This window comes from Pelmatolapia mariae, linkage group LG10_11 (genome assembly GCF_036321145.2).
Source record: "Pelmatolapia mariae isolate MD_Pm_ZW linkage group LG10_11, Pm_UMD_F_2, whole genome shotgun sequence".
Lineage (NCBI taxonomy): Eukaryota > Metazoa > Chordata > Actinopteri > Cichliformes > Cichlidae > Pelmatolapia > Pelmatolapia mariae.
The window spans coordinates 66,069,777-66,088,348 of NC_086236.1; the positions used below are offsets into that span (position 1 = coordinate 66,069,777).

The 18,572-nt window shown below is 37.3% G+C and overlaps 2 protein-coding genes and 1 non-coding gene across 3 annotated transcripts in view; all 3 read right to left on the reverse strand.

The window, feature by feature from the left end:
- Window positions 1-66: 66 nt before the first annotated feature.
- Window positions 67-148, reverse strand: trnas-aga (transfer RNA serine (anticodon AGA)). The gene has a single exon. It is a non-coding gene; the product is annotated as a tRNA-Ser (tRNA).
- Window positions 149-1,870: 1,722 nt separating this feature from the next.
- cd83 (CD83 molecule) lies at window positions 1,871-5,944 on the reverse strand. Its single transcript, XM_063486850.1, has 5 exons — window positions 5,845-5,944; window positions 5,546-5,682; window positions 4,511-4,739; window positions 3,782-3,885; window positions 1,871-3,563 (listed from the first exon to the last, which is right to left on the reverse strand). Exons 1-5 carry the CDS (start codon window positions 5,888-5,890, stop codon window positions 3,402-3,404), a joined length of 678 nt encoding a protein of 225 aa, XP_063342920.1. The 5' UTR covers window positions 5,891-5,944; the 3' UTR covers window positions 1,871-3,401.
- Window positions 5,945-13,626: 7,682 nt separating this feature from the next.
- The window catches only part of zgc:113232 (uncharacterized protein LOC541546 homolog), a 30,278-nt gene continuing 25,332 nt past the window's right edge, over window positions 13,627-18,572 (reverse strand). The window contains exons 20-26 of the mRNA XM_063484907.1: window positions 17,420-17,464; window positions 17,257-17,289; window positions 16,048-16,194; window positions 15,028-15,204; window positions 14,786-14,876; window positions 14,396-14,473; window positions 13,627-14,148 (exon numbers count right to left, since the gene is read on the reverse strand). Of these exons, the coding sequence (XP_063340977.1) occupies window positions 13,952-14,148; window positions 14,396-14,473; window positions 14,786-14,876; window positions 15,028-15,204; window positions 16,048-16,194; window positions 17,257-17,289; window positions 17,420-17,464 (768 nt within the window). The 3' untranslated portion in view covers window positions 13,627-13,951. The remainder of the gene's footprint in view (window positions 14,149-14,395; window positions 14,474-14,785; window positions 14,877-15,027; window positions 15,205-16,047; window positions 16,195-17,256; window positions 17,290-17,419; window positions 17,465-18,572) is intronic.

The following is an 18,572-nucleotide window of genomic DNA, read 5'->3' on the forward strand; positions in this document are numbered from 1 at the left end:
TTCCCTCGTTTAAAATGTAAAACTGCAAATTGCTTTAAAAAAAAACCCAAATAAGCCAAAAGACTTCGTTGTCGGCAGGATTCGAACCTGCGCGGGGAGACCCCAATGGATTTCTAGTCCATCGCCTTAACCACTCGGCCACGACAACCGGATGGAGCTTTAGCTCCTGGTCGCACATTTTTAACGGGCCAAGTTAGTCTTACACGAACGACAGAATGAGTTCTTTTGGTTCATAGCGTAGTTCTACTGAACTGTACTATACAGACTCTCCAGTTCGTTTAGATTCTAAACGATCTTACACGAACGACAGAATGAGTTCCTTTAGTTTAGAAGATGAACCAAAGGAACTCATTCTGTCGTTCTCGTGTAAGTTCGTTAAGAACTGGAGAGTCTGTACAGTACAGTTCAGTAGAACTACGCTATAGGAACAGGTGTACTTGTAGATATCAGTGGTGTACCCTGTATTTACAACAGTATTTACAACCGATTTCCCTACTTCCCTTTAGTTGAACAGCTCTATACACCCACATGCTGTAGTCTCACATTACAGTAGTTACTGCAGTTTAATTTGAAACCAGGTCATTAGAATGTGAAAATATCCAACATATATTGTGCATCGAGCTGTAAAAAGGCGCGAGGTCTGAGTTTTACAAGAAGTGCTGCTTTGAAAAAGTCCCAACCACTCAAACACGGTGAAGTGTGAAGACGGCGGAAGAAACTTGGTTAACCTCGGAGTTGAGTTATTTAGGGTCAAGGAACAAGTCTGACTTCCTGCTCATTCAACATGAAAGAAAACCCAAGTCGTATTCCCGTATTATGAGTTCAGGTGCCTTCCCATCAGGTGCAACGCTTTCCCACGAAATTCCCTGAAATCAATTAAGACTTTAGGGAGTTCCACAGTTTTATTAAAAAATAGAATAATAAAATAGAATACTACTCTCCCTGAACACTCACAGAGCTTTATACAATACTCTTCAGGTTGAGGGATTGCCCTGCTTCCATTATGACACATAAAATATATTTAGAATCTTAGCATTCATCCACTGGCAATTTAATTCCGTAATATACAGTGAATTGTATGTAGTCATCTATATAAAGCTTCCTTAACCATTGTGTCAGCTCTCCCTTCACTTCAAATGCAGCCATTTATCTATCTATCCACTTTTTAAATGCTTATCCAGTTCACATGACCCTGTTCCAGCTAACACTTGGCATTTTCCCAGGACAAGCTGACAGAGGTGGTTCAACTCCAGCATTGTCCTGTTTAGAGGAAGCAGTGCCATGCTGCCCAGCTCTTCACTTCATTTCTTAGCAAGCTCATGTAACTTGTCTAACTACACTTTCAAGTTAGTAAGGTTTGTCAGGTAACAATGAAGCCCAAGATGCAGTTTAACAGCTGTCATCTTAGAAGTGTCAGTGTAATAACTCATAAATTAGCTTTTCTAACTACTCCTATTATCACCTAGTTCAGTTTGTAGTAAATTTACTGGCACTGACTGGTGGAGTGGTTTTCTACTCTAAGAACACTTTTACACTACAAACTCCATCCACCGATCCCAAACCAAGCATGTTGCCCAACAACACTTTAGCACGGAGACTCAAGGAACTGGAGATCGAACAACTGATCCCACAAGTAATTAATGACCTCTTATATTTTATGTGAGAGTTTGGAAAGCAACAAGGAATGCCCAGACTCTGTCCAGGAGAGGTAGAAGCTTCTGAATAATTTCTGACTTCCAAAGTCGGTTTCTGCATGATCAGACATATATTAGACACTAATGTGCTGCACTTTAGTTGATGAACAGACCCCAAAAAGCTGCAGAGACACAGATCCAAACTCAAAAATGTATTTATTTAATATACAGGCAGTATTTGGAAGATCACTGGTACTACAGCTGTGTCCATATAGTGTTTTTTTATGCATTTTTAAAATATCAACAACACAACATTAGGAGAAGCACATACACATAAGTAATACCAATGTATTTCTTATGTGTATCATTGAATCAAAAAAGTATCCATGAATCATTAATTGAGATACAATACAAATAAAGCAATAATTTTCTCATGTTACGCTGACTGAATGCAGAATATCAGTGTTCCCATTTCTGTCTCTCTTTGTTTTCAGTTTAGGAAAGTAGATTTCACAAACTTCTTTTTCTGTTGAAGATTTAGGCAATATACCCGCTGCTGTGGAGCAGCAACAAAAGAACTTTTATGTCTGTTGCCAAACACATTGACATGAACAGGCGAAGACCTAAATGCGGACATAAAAAAAGAGAAGCGGACCTTTAAAAATAAATCCAGACTACACTGACCCGCTCTTAGGACTTTCCCCAAAACAAATGTCACGCTAAATGCAAATAGATCACGGGTGTTCCTATATGTCATCATGTTTCACTTCTTCTTTAGAAGGTCACTTTATTTTTTAACATTTCAAGTGACAAAGGTCTCCTTTTTTTTGGTGTTGTTGTTCTTGAAGGTCATTTACAGATGTGGCACATCCTGAGAATAATTCTCAGAACATAATATTTTTTTCAAGTTACAACATTAATAAGTCAATAATATGGATTTAATCCAGAAAATCATTTATATAAAAATAGCTTATTAAAAGGTCTGCTTAAAAGAAAAAATAAAACAAGAAAATATGAGAACATAAAACAATTAACAGAATCCAGAAGTGATGCAGTTAAAGCTAGATTCTGTCATGGCTCATTTAAAGCAGGTAGTTTTAAGTAATTTTCAGTGTGGACACTTTAAACTTGTAGGAATGCATCCATCCTCTGTGTAAACATTAGAATTCTTGACAAACACATAAAAATACAGATCCCATACTATGGTGTGACATTTCAGTCTCATGAATAACATCAGTGCCTTTTACTCCTGATACTCACATCTTCCACTACATGACTACATGTGCACAAACAACGCAACTGTGAACCTTCTTGGCTCCATCCTGCACAGTCACTGTTTGCCTGACTTGACAGTACAGTTTTTATGTGTCTGTGTTTGTCTGCCTGCAGAAAAACATCATTTTCTTAATAAAACTTTTAGCTATGGGGCACAATTAAAGTGATATCACCTGCAAAATGCAGGTTTTTACAAAATAAATGTGAATCTTTGACTGATTGCTCATGCAAACTCACTGTTTTTCTGTCTTAAACAGTGGCTCTTTTATATTTAACCCACAGACTAACCAACCTACGTCTGATTACTGGGCCTGCTCTTTGAATCACAGGTCACCAGTTTCTCCAGCATCTTGGCATCTGTGGACATCCAGCTCTATATCTGACTTTTCTGATGTTTTTTGAAAGGTTGTCGCATAATCTTCCATTTTCCACCAGTTTCCACATGTCAGGGCAGAGTGTACTTATTCTACTGGCCAACATTAGTCCTCATCTTTACACACAGAGTACAGTCTTTGTGGATGGTTTTGGACCCAAAGTGTAGATCAACTTCAAGTCTTTTGGTTCCACTGGTTTGTTCAGGAAAAAATCTTCTTTTGTTGTTTGTTCTTGCTGTTGTTGTTTGTTTCTTTCTCTCAATCCATTCGTCAAACAAACCTGTGGTGGAGATATGGGAAATACATTTAGATTAAGAATGAACAACATATGCATATTGTTTGAGTATGTTTAAAGATGATCATTACAATCTTTTGGTAGTACAACAAAATGATTATTAGGTAAGTTGGGTTCTAAGTGGATGCACATAATAGAAATCTCTTGTGGAAAATCTGTTTAAATATTAGTGTGTTTATATATAATTATCCTCCATTACTTACGTAGCTTATGAAAGACAGCAGAAGTGCTATCATTATCACTACGGAGGCGAAAATAATCAAGTAATCATCTCTCTCCAGACTATCTGTGGGAGCAGCTGGACAATCTGAAAATGAAAACACAAATTAAAGTTACTCAAGTTTGAACTCACTTGAACTGTACCACACTGTGCTAGCTCAGGTTGTGATCCTAGTCAGGCTATTCTGCATACAGGAAACTCCTGTGTGGCTGGATTTTGTGCATTTTTCAAACTTTCATATCTGAAAACACGAGGTGCACTTTGCTGTAGATATCTAAGGAAACATCCCCTCATGTCTGGTATCCCAATAAATCTCCTCAGACTTAACAACTGAGTTTTTCTTTGTATTTCTTTGCTAAAATATAGAACATGGTAAAAGCTGAACATCAGCATTAGCCACCTTAAAAGCCTTTAAAAGCTTTTCCAAAATAAGCTTCTTCTAAACCAGCTTTTGATGGAAATATAATGCTCTTGATGTTTTCCAAATCATGTGGTTGACAGATAATTCCCACACTCTATGCCTTAGGCCAAAGAGTGATGGTTTTGTAAAGCTGATGCTCAAAATATAACAGTTGATTCAAGTTTGGAAGTTCCCCCTGACTCAAATTTCAGTCATGGATGCCTCAGGGAACTTGGGAAAGTTTGGGAAGCCTGTATGTTGAATATGCATGAGCACCTAAAGAACCCAGAGACAACTGGGACAAACTTTTACCTGTCAGCACCAGGCGAACGTAGCCGTCCTGGTTCTGCTCTCCCACGGGTGCTGCCAGGTGACACATGTACACGCCGGCGTCGCTGCACGTTGTGTCGGCCAGGAGGATGCCGTGGGTCTCGTTGACCAGCGCCACATCTCTCTCCACGCCAGCGTACCATCTCGTCGTACCATCTGGGAGGTCTCTGGTCAAAAGGCCATTACGGGCAGACGATGGGCTCTCTGAAACCTGAAAAAGCATCAGTCCAGTGTTAGAATCATGTGCCTGATGAATGACCAAACAGGATCTGAGACTAGACAGCAAAACCAAACACGCCTGATGTCAGTGTCATTATCACTTCTGTTAATGGAAAAAAAATGCCACTGCTATAAATAGCACTTCTTCTTTTTAACTTTTAACCCATTAACCACAGTTACTGCACGCCCCACATTTGAGTTGAACATTGTAGTTTAAGCAAAAGCCTAAATATTTAAGCAGTTCATAAATACAATTATTAAAATAATCAACAAACATGTTTGTACTGCCATTCTGACCTTTATACACAAAGGCAGAGTAGTGTCTTGTGACCAGTGATAAACTTTATGACAGTATAAGAAATGAATGGATAAACCTTTACTGTTACTTTCACTGCTGCTTTTTACTTTACCCCTAGTACTTTTAACATTACTGAAATAGAAGAAAAAGTACGTTTTGAGTTGCAGATAATTCAATTAGCAGGCTACTTTAACATTCCTAATTAGACTTTATAGACTTTACATATGAATTAAGTTGTAAGTATGGCTGCTCTTGTTATTACTGCAGCATATTCATGCCTACCTTGTAGTACATTATGCTGTACTTTGTGTTTTCATTATTATAATCTTTTCATTATGTGATTTACTACAAATACTTTGACACTTTCGAAACAAACGAAAGTGATATTAGTTTGCAGTAATCTGCCAAGGACAGCCTGACATGTTTTTTCGTCCTATGTGCAGCATGACAATCAAAATAAATTGTATTTGTATTTATTTGGTTATTTAATTTATTTTTACCTTGTACCATCTCACTGCAAGGTACTGGACACCGGACTTGAATTTCGCTTTGCACGGAAGGATAGAGTCTTCACTCGAAAGGACTACGACTTCCGTTGTGTCCTCCTTGACAGCTGCACCCACAGCGAGCCACACGCCTGAGGAATACAAGAATAAGATATTTCTCAGTACACGTATTTTATTTTTCTTTCAGTAAATATAAACATGCCGCTCTTGCTTACAAACTACCATGCAGCTACTCGAATGTCCAAACTGTAATAACATAACGTTTGACTAAAGTAAACTGAAAAGACACTCACCCTGCGAGAAGAGCAGAAGAAAGCCCAGGAAATCTACAGATATCATCTTGATGACTGAAGTTTAGAAACTGAGAGTGAAGAGTACTGAGTGCCCACGGCCTTTATTTATAGTGAAGGAGAAGTGGCGGCAGAAAAATGGGCGGAGGAAGAAGAGGCGGGGTGGGGCGAGCACGTGATCTCCAGCAGCCGCTCTCACTCACTTACAGTAAGTGCGCTATGAAGGCTGTCCTGTTCTTCGTTCTAAGTGAGTATAGAAATGGTCTTGTAATGCATTTTATTGTACGTTTTAGTCAACCCAAGCTCGCAGTACGTTGTGGTGAGGTACCGCCGGTATTTCATATCATTTTGTTTAAAAAGCGACTTTTATTCAGATGATTTTAAATCGAGACAACAGATGATTAAATAGCATAACGCTTGCCCTGAAAGCTTATTCGGCGTTATGCATTACCATTTAAATGCGTCGTTTGTGAGAATAGCCTGTTAGGCTATAGCTGACACTTATTTTTGTAATTGTATTCCTCAAGAAAATTCTTACAATTTCATGACGTAATGTTGTTTTTATTAATCTCGTGATATATTTTTCGGTCACTGTAATGAAAACGCAAGCGTCTAGGGATTCCCCGTCCTTTCCCCTGAGGTGCTTTCCAGTGCGCATGGCGAAATAAAGAGTATGTCATTGAAATAGGAAATTCCCGTATTGAGTGATTTCTTTTTACTACCACTATTACACGTGGAAGTATCATAAACAAAACAAGAAACACCTCCCATATAACAGGTTGTACTTTGATGTGCGCTGGATTTTATGTCCTGTACTTGCGAAGTTAATGTTTTTATTTGTGTTTTCAGGTTCATTACTTTGTCAGAATGTTTAAATAAAAATAAAGATAGAAACATATTGTATATCCTATAGATTAATAGTGGGTGAAATGGAGAGAAATTAACAATCACTGTCCAGGTCTTTGATTAATGATAAGAAGATGAAACCAAAACCGGTGAATCACAGAAGTGTTCATAGTCTAATGCATTTCTTTTCTTCTTTTTTCATTAAGCTGTTGCTGTGGGGTCAGCCAAAAGCAGCTCAGAGGTGATGGTGAAAAATGTTCCTTACTTCTGCTGCCAAAGCAAAGCACTGGAGTTTGACCAAAACTGTGAGAACACCTGGAGTGTTAATGGCAAGGTATAAATATTCCTGCAAGTTCACACAAAAATGTGTGTTGCAAAAAATCTAATAAAGTGTCAACTCCTGGTCCCATTCTTTCGCACATCAGCTGAAGTCGGCTAGTAATTTAAAAGGCATGGTTAGAGATACTTCAATTGTTGAAAGCAGTTTTTCAACTATGACAAGAATGCACAGTCAACAGGCTTATTTCAGAGGATCAATGAGTCCAATATGAAATAAATAAGAACTCTTTTGAACATTAAACCATGTAAAGCCACTTTAGAGCCCAAGAATACAATTCTAAAGCTAGCAACTGGTATAAAAAAACCCCAAACAACCTACTAACTCTGCTTTTGGGTTTGTTCCTTTCTGCAGACCTTTGCCCACTCCAAACATGTGGAAAAAAGCTGTGTACGTCCATGCCAGAAAATTGAAGGTGGAACAATTATCATGGATGAATGCGTGGATCTAAATGTTACCACAGTTTGTCATACGGTACGTTATCCACTCATATTTGTTTTAACTTTCTAGAGGGAAAAACATTATGTAAAGTCATATATGATGCAGTTAAAACCCCTAAAAAGGGGTTTGTTTGAAAGCATGGTTTCTTGGAGGCATTTCTAACCAAGTACAGACTCCATAAGTCAATTCAGACAACTGTACATAATTACAAGTTATTGGAATGTATCATGACTTAGCCAAGGTCTGGATGAATACCCAAACAGTCACGCTCAAATAGGAGGAAATTGATTAAGATGTTCAAGGTTCTTTCTTGGTGCCAGCCAAGAGAAGTCCGTGCTCCAAAATTAGCACCTTCAGGCTCAACTAAAACTTGTATCTGTCTACATGGACAACTAAAATGACTTCTGCCTTCACTTTGTGGGTGTACAAGAACCACTGGCAGCAAAGCAGTCCCATGAAAGCATGACGCTACCACCATCATGCTTTACAGTTGGTACAGAGCTCTTAGGTTTGGAAGCTTCAGCTTTACCCCTACAAGCATACCTTTTGTCACTGTGGCCAAATAGCTCAATCTTTATGTCATCTGACCATAAATCTTTAAGGAAATGAACTGAGGAGGGAGCCTACTAGTACATCTTTCACCATTTTGCATTATTGTGATTGCAGCCATTCCTTAGCTCTCTATGACTGGTGCTTATGGCCACTGAGAAGTAGTCATGGCATGTTACATATTAACAATCATGAAACTCTGGTTTGGCCATTATGCAAATGTACTGTTAGGGAAAACTGCAGTTAGATGAGACTTAGATGAGAAACATCTCTCAGGTCTCTTCTGAAAACACTATGTCCAGATGAACAGATTCAGCTTTCTGGGATCCAACCAGAAGTTTGCTGATGGCTACCAAAAGCATCTGCTTGAGGTGCCATTTGCTAAGAGATGTTTAAACAAATTTTAGTGGGGCTGTATGTATATATTTGAACCTGTATGCATAACTTTGACCCTGTAATGATTAGAGGAAAGCCACGCTGAGAGGAGATACATATCCAGTGCTGGTCCCATGCACAGGTACATGGGAGCATAGGAGGTGAATCTGGTGTCAAATCTGTGCCAGATATAAATATGTAGATCTCTGTGCTGTGGTGACCCAAAGGCTAGGCAGTCAAAAGTATCCACTTAAAGTCATGTCAACACAATAAAGAAGGAACTCTTCAGGTTTATTTTCACTTTATCTGTTACAGCGCTTTGGTATTGTTAAAGAGGAGTGCATCCACTACCTGAGCCAGCCCTGCTCCCAGATGGGTCCTAAGGATTTTAATGGGTCGTGTAGGCATCAGAGTAAGTTTTGTTTTATACAATGATAGACAGATTTTTGACTGTGTTGTTAAACTCCATTTTTGAGATACATAAACATAGACCTAGATTCCACTCCCAAAACAATGTTTAAGCTTATTTTTTTCTCTCTTCAAGAAGATGATACAATTTTGAATCGGTGTAGTTAACTGTAGGCCATGATTTTTTTCAGTGAACAAAAATAGGATAAAAAAAACCACTCCCATGCATGACATGAATCACAGTCTTCTGAGTGACAGTAAAATGATATGTTTTCTGCAATGTTTTGATGTTATTGGGCAATAACACCAGCAATATCAAAACATCAGCAGCTGTTGAACGTGTTGAACACCACATGTTCAATACAGGACTAAAGTAGATGGTCTAGTAGAGCGAGGTAGTCTTAAAATACTCTTTAAACTCTCCATCATGTGTCTAACATGACACACACTTACATAGGAGTGCAATGCTACTAACCAGACACGAATGTCCAGGGTAACAATCTTGTTATAAGGGTGGAAAATATTTCTGGTTTGCTTGCAAACAGAAGCGAGTGCTCAGCTTATTAGCACACAGTACAAGTCATTTAATCAAATCAATGGAGAATCCGAAACTTTGTGTTATGACATCTATTCAGTAAGCTGAAAAATATTTAATTCCACAATAGAGACAAAGGATGCACACATTAAAACTAGTGAATGCTATATTAGCACCTATCTGAATAGTGGTTTATTATAAGCATGAAAATCTAACCTGCTAACCAATTTTCTTTCTGCTGCAGGCATCGTTGGATTGGCACTACTGACAGCCGGATGGATTGTGAAACAGATGATCTCCTGAGTCGTCTGCTTTTGCCAGAAAGAAAAGATGCTTTTAATATCAGGGGTGGAAGGTATTTCTGCTAAGGGAACAGCTATGCTTTTGCTTCCTGTCAGCTTGAATCGGTTTGCACTGTCTCGCCATGCAGTGCCATGCAGACAGTGTTTACCATGAAGGCAATTTTATACTTTTCCAACTATAAGCTCACAAATATTATATTTACACTTCTTCTTACAGCACTGAAACACTTTATCATTCTTCAGGCACATCAGTTTCCATCCTTTACTGTTAAATGATAAGATGAAAGTTATTTAGAGAGCATCGGAATATATCGTACAACCTAAAAACCTCACTTCTTTTTTTTTTTTAATTTGAGTCGTGTTTCTCTCAGGGGTGTATTTACCAAGAAAGACCATTTTAAAAATTTCATGAATTTCTTCCACAAGTCAAAATAATAATGGTCACCAGTCAATTTTTCGCTTTTGTCTCCTTGCCCCTTTTGGTAAGATTTTTAAGTTTAGTGTTAAATAGTGACAAAATATTTAAAAAGTGTAACATTTTCCTTATTAATGAGACAATTTCCTGCTACCATTTATTTTTTGACACTGAATGTGGATGGACATGACCTGCTGCTATTTAAATGACAAATTTATTGATGAAGATAAACATTCAATTTATTTGAAACACACTAAACTACAGTACAGAGGTGTACTTAGCTGCTACACTTGGTAAATACAACTCCCAGAGTTCACTGAACAAAGCTGCTCACAGAAACCTTTCAGAAATTGTGACTAGTGTATTATGAAGGGAAGAAGGTTTCTGTTGTGTCATAGGACTGGAAGAGGTTTAAAACATTTCTACATGCCAATTTGATGTTTACAAACCAGTGATGGTAAAAACCCAGGTACTAATTTCAACAAACTGAAAGCATAAACAGGTCCCACTTGTCACTTTACTGTTATAATCTCAGGAAACAAAAATACGGTGAAGTGTGGACTAATTTATTATTTATTTATTTAAAAAAATACTCTGAATGCACTTGAAAGAAGGTCAGAGATTGTCAAAGCAGAAAAGAGCATCTTGTGTTTGTTTGGTTTACTTGAATTGCACCAGTGACCTCAAAACTGTATTTTACTACTGTAGGACTAAACCAAGCACAGAACACAGCTTGTTTTAGTGTTTCATACATTTACAAGCATCTCTAAACAAACTGCTCAAAACTAACTAAACTAATCTAAACTGGTCAAAACAATTACCACTGACACTATCCAAAGTAACAAAGCAAATATTCAGGTAATATCTGTTTTGAAGCCACTTACTGACATTAACTGAGCTGCTAATAAATAAGCTACTTTCTTTAAACCATTTTATTTTTGAATAAATATGCTCCATATAAACATTTCAAGTTATGACAAAATAAGCTATTTAAACTATGTGATAGGTGCCTTGGGAAACTGAGATTAGGCATTTTAAAAAACTTTTTCATTTTTAATTTCATAATTGGAAATTGACATTTCTTTTTTACAAAAATATATCTGCTGCTTTTATTCATTTTAAGTGACTAAAAATAAGGTATTTACAACTTTTTTGACAGGCCAAAGTAAACTCTTTAGCTGAGATTTAATAAAGAACAGTGTATATTCAAGACAATATTGATAGATTATTGAATTTTATTTATGTTGTGATCCATTCTTATGATTCAAAATGCCAAATTTATGTGTGGCTCATCTTTTTAAAAGATGACATAAATACAGTTATATGTTACATAGTTAAATAGCTGAAGGACAACACCAGCAGTGGAAGGAGTAACATTCCCTAAACACACAGTTCTCATGTACAGCTCTTCCTCCAGAACTCTTAATGCAATGGCAGCTATGAATGTTTACAATATGTATTTGAATAGTAACTGTAACGGTTTTAAATTTTACAGTTAAATGACAGCTACAACTAGTAAGGCAGAACCAAAGCCTTTCTCTGTATAGATGGAGTGGAAATGACATAAACTACCAGTATTTCTTCACCAATGTTTTCCACTCCATTTCTCTCCTCCCTACAATAACTGTTTAGCCCAAATGTGGCCCATATCTGCAGTTTTCTCTACAGGCACTCTGGCCTTGTCTTATGGTACTGTACTGGTACTGGTGGAGTAAGTTTAATACCTCAAGTCAGCCACGTCCACTTTTATATGGGCCTGATACCAGTGTTGTTAGGCTACATGTGACCCAACACTAGCTATGACCAATATTAGGCCCACTCCGCGCCTTTTATCCATGTTTGGCAGATGCACCATTTAATAGCCAGATTAAACCCAGATGTGTCTTCTTTCTGGAATACATTATTTTCTTTGTTTTTTTTTATTGACCTCTCATGTGTTTTATAAATATTCGACACTTCCCCTCCAACTAGGGAAACTATTTTACAGTTTATTACCAACTTAAAGTATAAAGTATTAAAAAATGAAATATTAAAAGTGTTTTCATTTGGACCAGATGAATATGTAATAAATTTTCCTACACATCTGCTACATTATATATAAGGCATTAACTTTAAACTCTTTTTGCCCATTAAAAAATGCATTAAAAAATGTGAAAGACATACAAACTTTAGATTTTCTCTAATTTTTTTATCATCAAGACAGTCCATGTACTTTCAATACAACGTGTTTTAATTGTGATTTTTTTAATCAGTTTTTTTTAATCATATCATTAGCCTTTGATTAAATCAAATAAAATGAATACATTTGTTTTAATTAACAAACAATGATGCTCTTTTTTGCTTCCTGATTATCTCTTATCTTTTGAAAATAATTATTTCATTAAAATTGGGCATTAAGTTAATAATAGAAACACTCCAATAAAAGCACTAAAAAGCTGCCCCACTGAAATACAAAAAGGACATATCAAACTTAACAGCTGAGTATTTAAAAACTATGCAGCCAATTAAGTGGTGCTTTTGTTTGTTTGTTGTGTGTGTCTGTGTGTGAGAGAGAGAGATGTGGGGTGGGGGACTTTTAGTATTATTTTTTTATTGAAGACTTCATTAGAGACTGGAAAAAAATGTGAAACCATCAAAAACAAAAAACAAAAACTGAGCCAAATAGAATTAATAAAAAAAAACAAAACTGCTGTGTTTGAAAATCCTACTGCCAAATAGGGGTTTATTTGTTTGTTTGATTTGTTTGTTTGTTTTGTTTTTTTAAACCACACTGTTGTGATATGTTCTATTGAAGCACCAAACATTAGAATGTAAAATTCCATATTTTTACAGTCATGTGTCATTTCATGCAGTAGGGTGTAGGGTACTTATGTGCTTTTCTTCTTGTGTTGCTGCTATCATATGTTAATCAATGCATCAATGCTGTCCATGCTGGTAGTAAAATATTATTGCACAGCTATGAAATAAAAAGAAAAAACACAATTATTGTGTGTGCTGAGTGCTTTTTTAATGAAGAGGTAACAGATGTAGTTTTATACAAAAAGTCCATGTCGCTGATAATCGTAGTTTTTAAGTTGGTTTTTTTTGCACAATTTGTTGTGCACAAAATTGTTCTGTACTACTCATTCTGCCATTTTATTTTTGTTTTTTTTTGTTGAAATGTTAGTTTGAAACTATAACATTGTTTAGGTCACATAGTAAATGTGTATTTTTAAGCCACACATTACCATAAGTGTACTTTTTATCTATTTGAAAGAAATCCAGTGAAAAAAAACCTGATAATAAGAGTGTAATATGCTATTTTTCTTTTTCATTTTTATTTGAATCACTGAAAAAAAGATGTTTATGATGTCGGGGAAGATCCAGGAAATTGAAAGCAGGCCATTTCTGGGGTCACTGACTGCAAAAACTTTGCAAAAAGTAAAATAAAATAAAAATGCACCCAGTCAGAAAAACTGAAGACTCAGACTGACTAAAGAACACATCTGTTTATTTGTTTCAGAGCGCAGTACATGTACTTTAGAGTCTTTACAAAATATTTACATAGATTTATCTATTTATTCTTTGGGTACCAGAGAAATTAAAAAACTAAAATGAAGAAATAAGGAATCAGCTTGGGATAATTTATCATTTTCTAAAATCACAACATACACAGCAGTAAAAACTGCTGCAGAGTTTGAACACGTATGAAATATAATCCCTGTGTGGTATCAGATGTTGACTAGAGGCATGAGATTTCTGCACAATCTTGAAGTGCATCATGACATTACACTTTATCCACTGACATTTATATCACAGCTTTTGACAGACTATTGTCACAATATTGTATGTAAAATATTTCATTGTTAACACCAAGTTATTCCTATAAGCACCATAATATCTGATGTTTAGTTTCAGATTTTTTAACTCACTGGCCCTTTCACCAGACCCTGCTCTTTGCGCATCACTGGTGCATAAATGCTGCAGTCTCGTGCCTCGCAAAATCCCGGTACACCTGCAAATCCAACCATGCCGGGTGGACCCACGGGACCAGGGAAGCCACGAGGCCCACGGGGACCCTCCATGCCATCTTTTGGTTCTGCCGGGTTACCTGGTGAACCTGTAAAAAGCAAAATTTAGCAGAAAGTTTGACTCATTATGCAGAAAAGAAAACATGGCGCAAACATTCATTACGCTATATCAAGACAGTACTGAGTTTTTGGCTATTACTAAGTCAGGCTTTACTACTTGTTTATTAGAGATACACTGTTATCTTTCACTGTTATCTAATTCAAGATAAAAAAAAAAACAGTCATGAAGGAATGTTATCAGGATGTTTGACAGTGTGGACACGACCAGTGTCCTACCTCTGGGTCCCTGTGGTCCGTCAAGTCCTGGCAGCCCTATACCCAGATCTCCTACAACGCCTTTGGGTCCCTTTCGACCTTTTAAAATAGATAAAAGATGCAACTCACAAAGCTGCACAACTATGTTTTCAAACGTTTTTTTTTCCTTTTGATGAAACACTGACACTGTGAGTAAAAACCATGGCAAGAATACATTTCTAAATGATTTTAAATTGTTTAATTTACACTAGTGCCGTTCTTTAGCTATCCAACTTTTTTCCCCACTATGTGCCCGTATATGTCCATCTTAACCTTTCAAAGTTCTTAAACTCTAAAACCTTCAATAAAAAGCATAGATATAAAAAAATAAGATATGGTATTTAATCGGTCAAGGGAGTAGGAAACTCTTGCCTCTGTCGCCGGGGGCTCCCTTTTGTCCCTCCACTCCTCTGTCACCTTGAACACCTCTGGCTCCTTTTGCTCCGGGTTTTCCTACTTTACCCTGGTAGATGAAGGCAGAAATTATATTAATATACTAATAGGTATAAGGGCAGGACATCCAAGAGTTTATATCACATCCCTAGTTTATCTCACAGAAGCTATTAAAATGACAAATAAATAATAAATAATAAAAAGACTGAAGAGGGACTTGCAGCTTTGCCTGGTGGCCCTGGTGGTCCTTGAGCTCTTGGGGGCCCAATGAGTGTCCGGTTGTTGATGGGACAGCCCTGAGAGCACTTGGCTCTGATGGAGGAAGCATACTGAGAGATCTGAGCTGTAACAACACCTCTGCAGAGCTGCAAGACCTGCTCATCAGTAAGCCCAGGACCCTGCAGGACAAAAAAACAATTCAAATTCTCTGCATCAATGCTGCAAAACTCCAGCGTTACACTAAGAAGCTATCATCTTACTCTTTAAGTGTGAACGAAATAATAAACTGATCAGGTTCAGACAAAATCAGACATCCGATGCTGATCACTGGAGGTGTTGGAAGTTTCTCTGATGTTTAAGATACTAAATGAATGATATGTTAGTCGTGAAAATATTGTGCACATTAATTAATAATGGGAATTCATTCTAATTATTAATGATTTTAGTAGACTGAGGCCCAGCTCTTAAGAAGACACGTTATTTGAATTTCTCCAACAGTAATTTTTTCTGTGATATTATCAGCCTTCTGTTTGTGAGATGTATAAAAGCTAAAATAATATAAGCAAATTTATATTTTCATATAACATTTGGACTTTTCAAAATGACTAACTGAAGTGAAAATAATGCAACCAGGAAGGAAATGACGTCAGGGAAATAAGTTTTGGTGAGCCTTTCAGTTCCTCTTTTAAATAAGGCAGTAGATATTATTTAGAACACACTGAGTGTTTTTCAAGTTTAACTTAAGTTGAAAACAGGGATTTTTCAGTTTAGTGGTGAAAAACAGCAAATTCTCACATCTGAACCTTCAAGTATTTTTAAACACTGATGAAGTGATGTTCACAATAGTTGCAAATTAATATTGTTTCAATGTTCAATTTGGTTAAATCAAAAATGTTGAACAGAAAAAAAGCAGCATATTTTACTAATCTTGTAAACAGAAAAACTTGTGCCTGAAAGCAGTTTGAACATCTCAATATAAGTAATGTTTTGCATAGATCAGCTCCCATGCAGATGTTACTCACAGATGGACCTTGAACTCCTTTAGGTCCAGCTCGACCCTTAAGACCTGGGTCCCCGGCTGGACCACGTTGTCCTCTGACCCCTGGGATGCCAGGAGGTCCAACCGGGCCTGGAGCCCCAATGGGACCAACAGCTCCCTTAGGTCCACGCTGTCAAAAGAAGATGTTTCAAATGAAGAAGAAAGAGGCATGTAAGTACTTTTACACTACAACAGATTACTGTTTATACCCCAAAAAAGCATAATTAGTATGACTAACTTTTAGTTAGTTGCCTGAGTTTTTGCAAATTATATGTTTATACAGATTACAGCATGGGCAATGGGGAAGTGAAGTAAAGTGAAGAGATTTTGAAAATGTGTGATGATGATAAAAAATTTGAATGTTTTGTCTTGAAATCCCATCATAATAACATAAGCTTCGGCTCAACTGTCAGCTGTTAACCTGGCAGTCAGTATGGAGAAATCGTAAACAGCTCTGCCAGCTGCGAAAAACAGATGCTAATGTAGATACCTCTGCTTTGAGACAAGTGATAAAGCTGCAGCATCAGAATGTCTTTTGAAACAATGTTACACTGGATGCCTGTTTGTATGTTTATTCTGAAAGTTGTTGTTTCATAGTTTAGAACAAATTTAGAGGCTAGATTATTCTATTCTTAGAGCAGGGCTGGACTGTCAGTTTTCCCAAAGGGCCATGTGACTAACTGGGGCTGTTGTGGATGACTGAACCAACAAACTTAACTCGGTTGTACTCAGTATTAACTTTATCTTCTTCTAAGCTTATTGGTGCAGTACTCCACACCAGTCCTTGTATAACTTTGCCTTTTTTAGCTTTAACATGACAATACCCTTGTGTATAAAGCCTGTTCCCTAAAAAGTGGGTTTTCTGATGTTAGTGTGGCCTGACCTGAGTTCAATGACATCCAGCACCTTTAGGATGACCTTAAAACTCTGACGGCTATCCAGACCGATTAGCCCTGTTTAATGTTCATGGTTTTAAATTATTTATATATTTCTTTTACATATGGAGTAACGTGTTTTGATTTTTGCCAGATATATGTAGGATATTCTACTAAAACTGATAACAACTTGGAATCAGTATAATAAGGAAAGGCATGAAATGGGTTTTTTATGGATTCAGAAACTCACACTGCATCATGTGCATGTATTTCTATGACGTCAGAGTAAAAACAAGAAATGTAAATCAAGTACGCACCTGTCCTCTGTCTCCACGGTCTCCTACGCTTCCCTGAAAGGTAAAACGAAAAAGGAACAAACTCAGTGAGTAAATCCCAGCGGGGGTGGAAAGAGGAAATGAAATGGAGAGTACGGTTTGTAGGAAGATGTTTCTTTATCTAACTGTAAACAGGTAAAATCACCTTCTGTCCTTTCTCGCCTTTCATGCCCTTCTTCCCTGCTGCACCCTGCAGGGGAAAGTAAATATGATGAAAGAGGAAGTTGTTATGATTGGCAGAGGATTTATGAAAATATAAACAACAGCAGGTGCTTTATTTCTTGAGTCACCGATAACAGAACTAACAGGACAAGCAGGAATAACAAAACACCACTCAACGGTGGGTAATTCCCTTCTGCGTTTAATCAGGTCAGGAGACATTTTCAGAAACAATGTCTTTACCCACATCCTACTGACAGGGGTCCTCGCAGACTCCTGCAGAATAACTTTTTTCCTGTTGTTCCCATTTTTTTTATGACTTTTCAGTCAATTTGTCCTAAATAATGTGACACCATTATTTTCTATTTTGAGTAGTGCTTTCTAAAAATACAAATGTTTTAGAGACCCAGTTCAGTGGTGTCAGGATATCATCTCTGCTTTCTGCAGGTGGTAACCTCCAGCTTGCACTGGGGTGGTTTGCATCTGACTATAAAACATTGAGAATTATCATCTCCAAGTCTGAGGCCATGGTTCTCCACAAGAAAAGTGTGGAGTGAAATTTGTCTAATTAGTTAGGGATAAGTTGCTGCCCAAAGAGTTTATGTATCTGCTTCATGAGTGAGGGGAGGAAATAGCAAGAGACTGGGAGACTGATTGGTGAGGCATCTGCTGTAATACAGACACTGCACTGTTCTGTTGTGGTGAAGAGAGAGCTGGGGGTGAAAGTGAAGCTTTCAGTTTATGGCTCATTCTACATCTCCACCCTCATCTGGGCCACCACCTCAGGGTAGTAACTGAAAGAATAAGACTGCAGCACAACTTTGTCCGAAGCATGTTTATGCTCATGCTCAGAGTGAGGGTTCTGAGCTTGGCCATTCGGGAGGAACTCAAAGTACAGCTGGTATTCCTTCACATCAAAAGGAGCCAGCTGAAGTGGTTAGGGCAGGAAGCCTACTGGATGTCTCCGAAGGTATGTCCTGGAGGAGGTCTCAGGGCAGATCCAGGACATCAAGGTTCAAGGTTACTTTATTTATACCTGTAGGTAAATTTGCTTTACAGAAAAATGATAGCATTAGTTTGCTATTATTTTTGCTTCTTGCAGTAAATTACTCTTTAGTCTGTATTCTGTTTATGTTTAA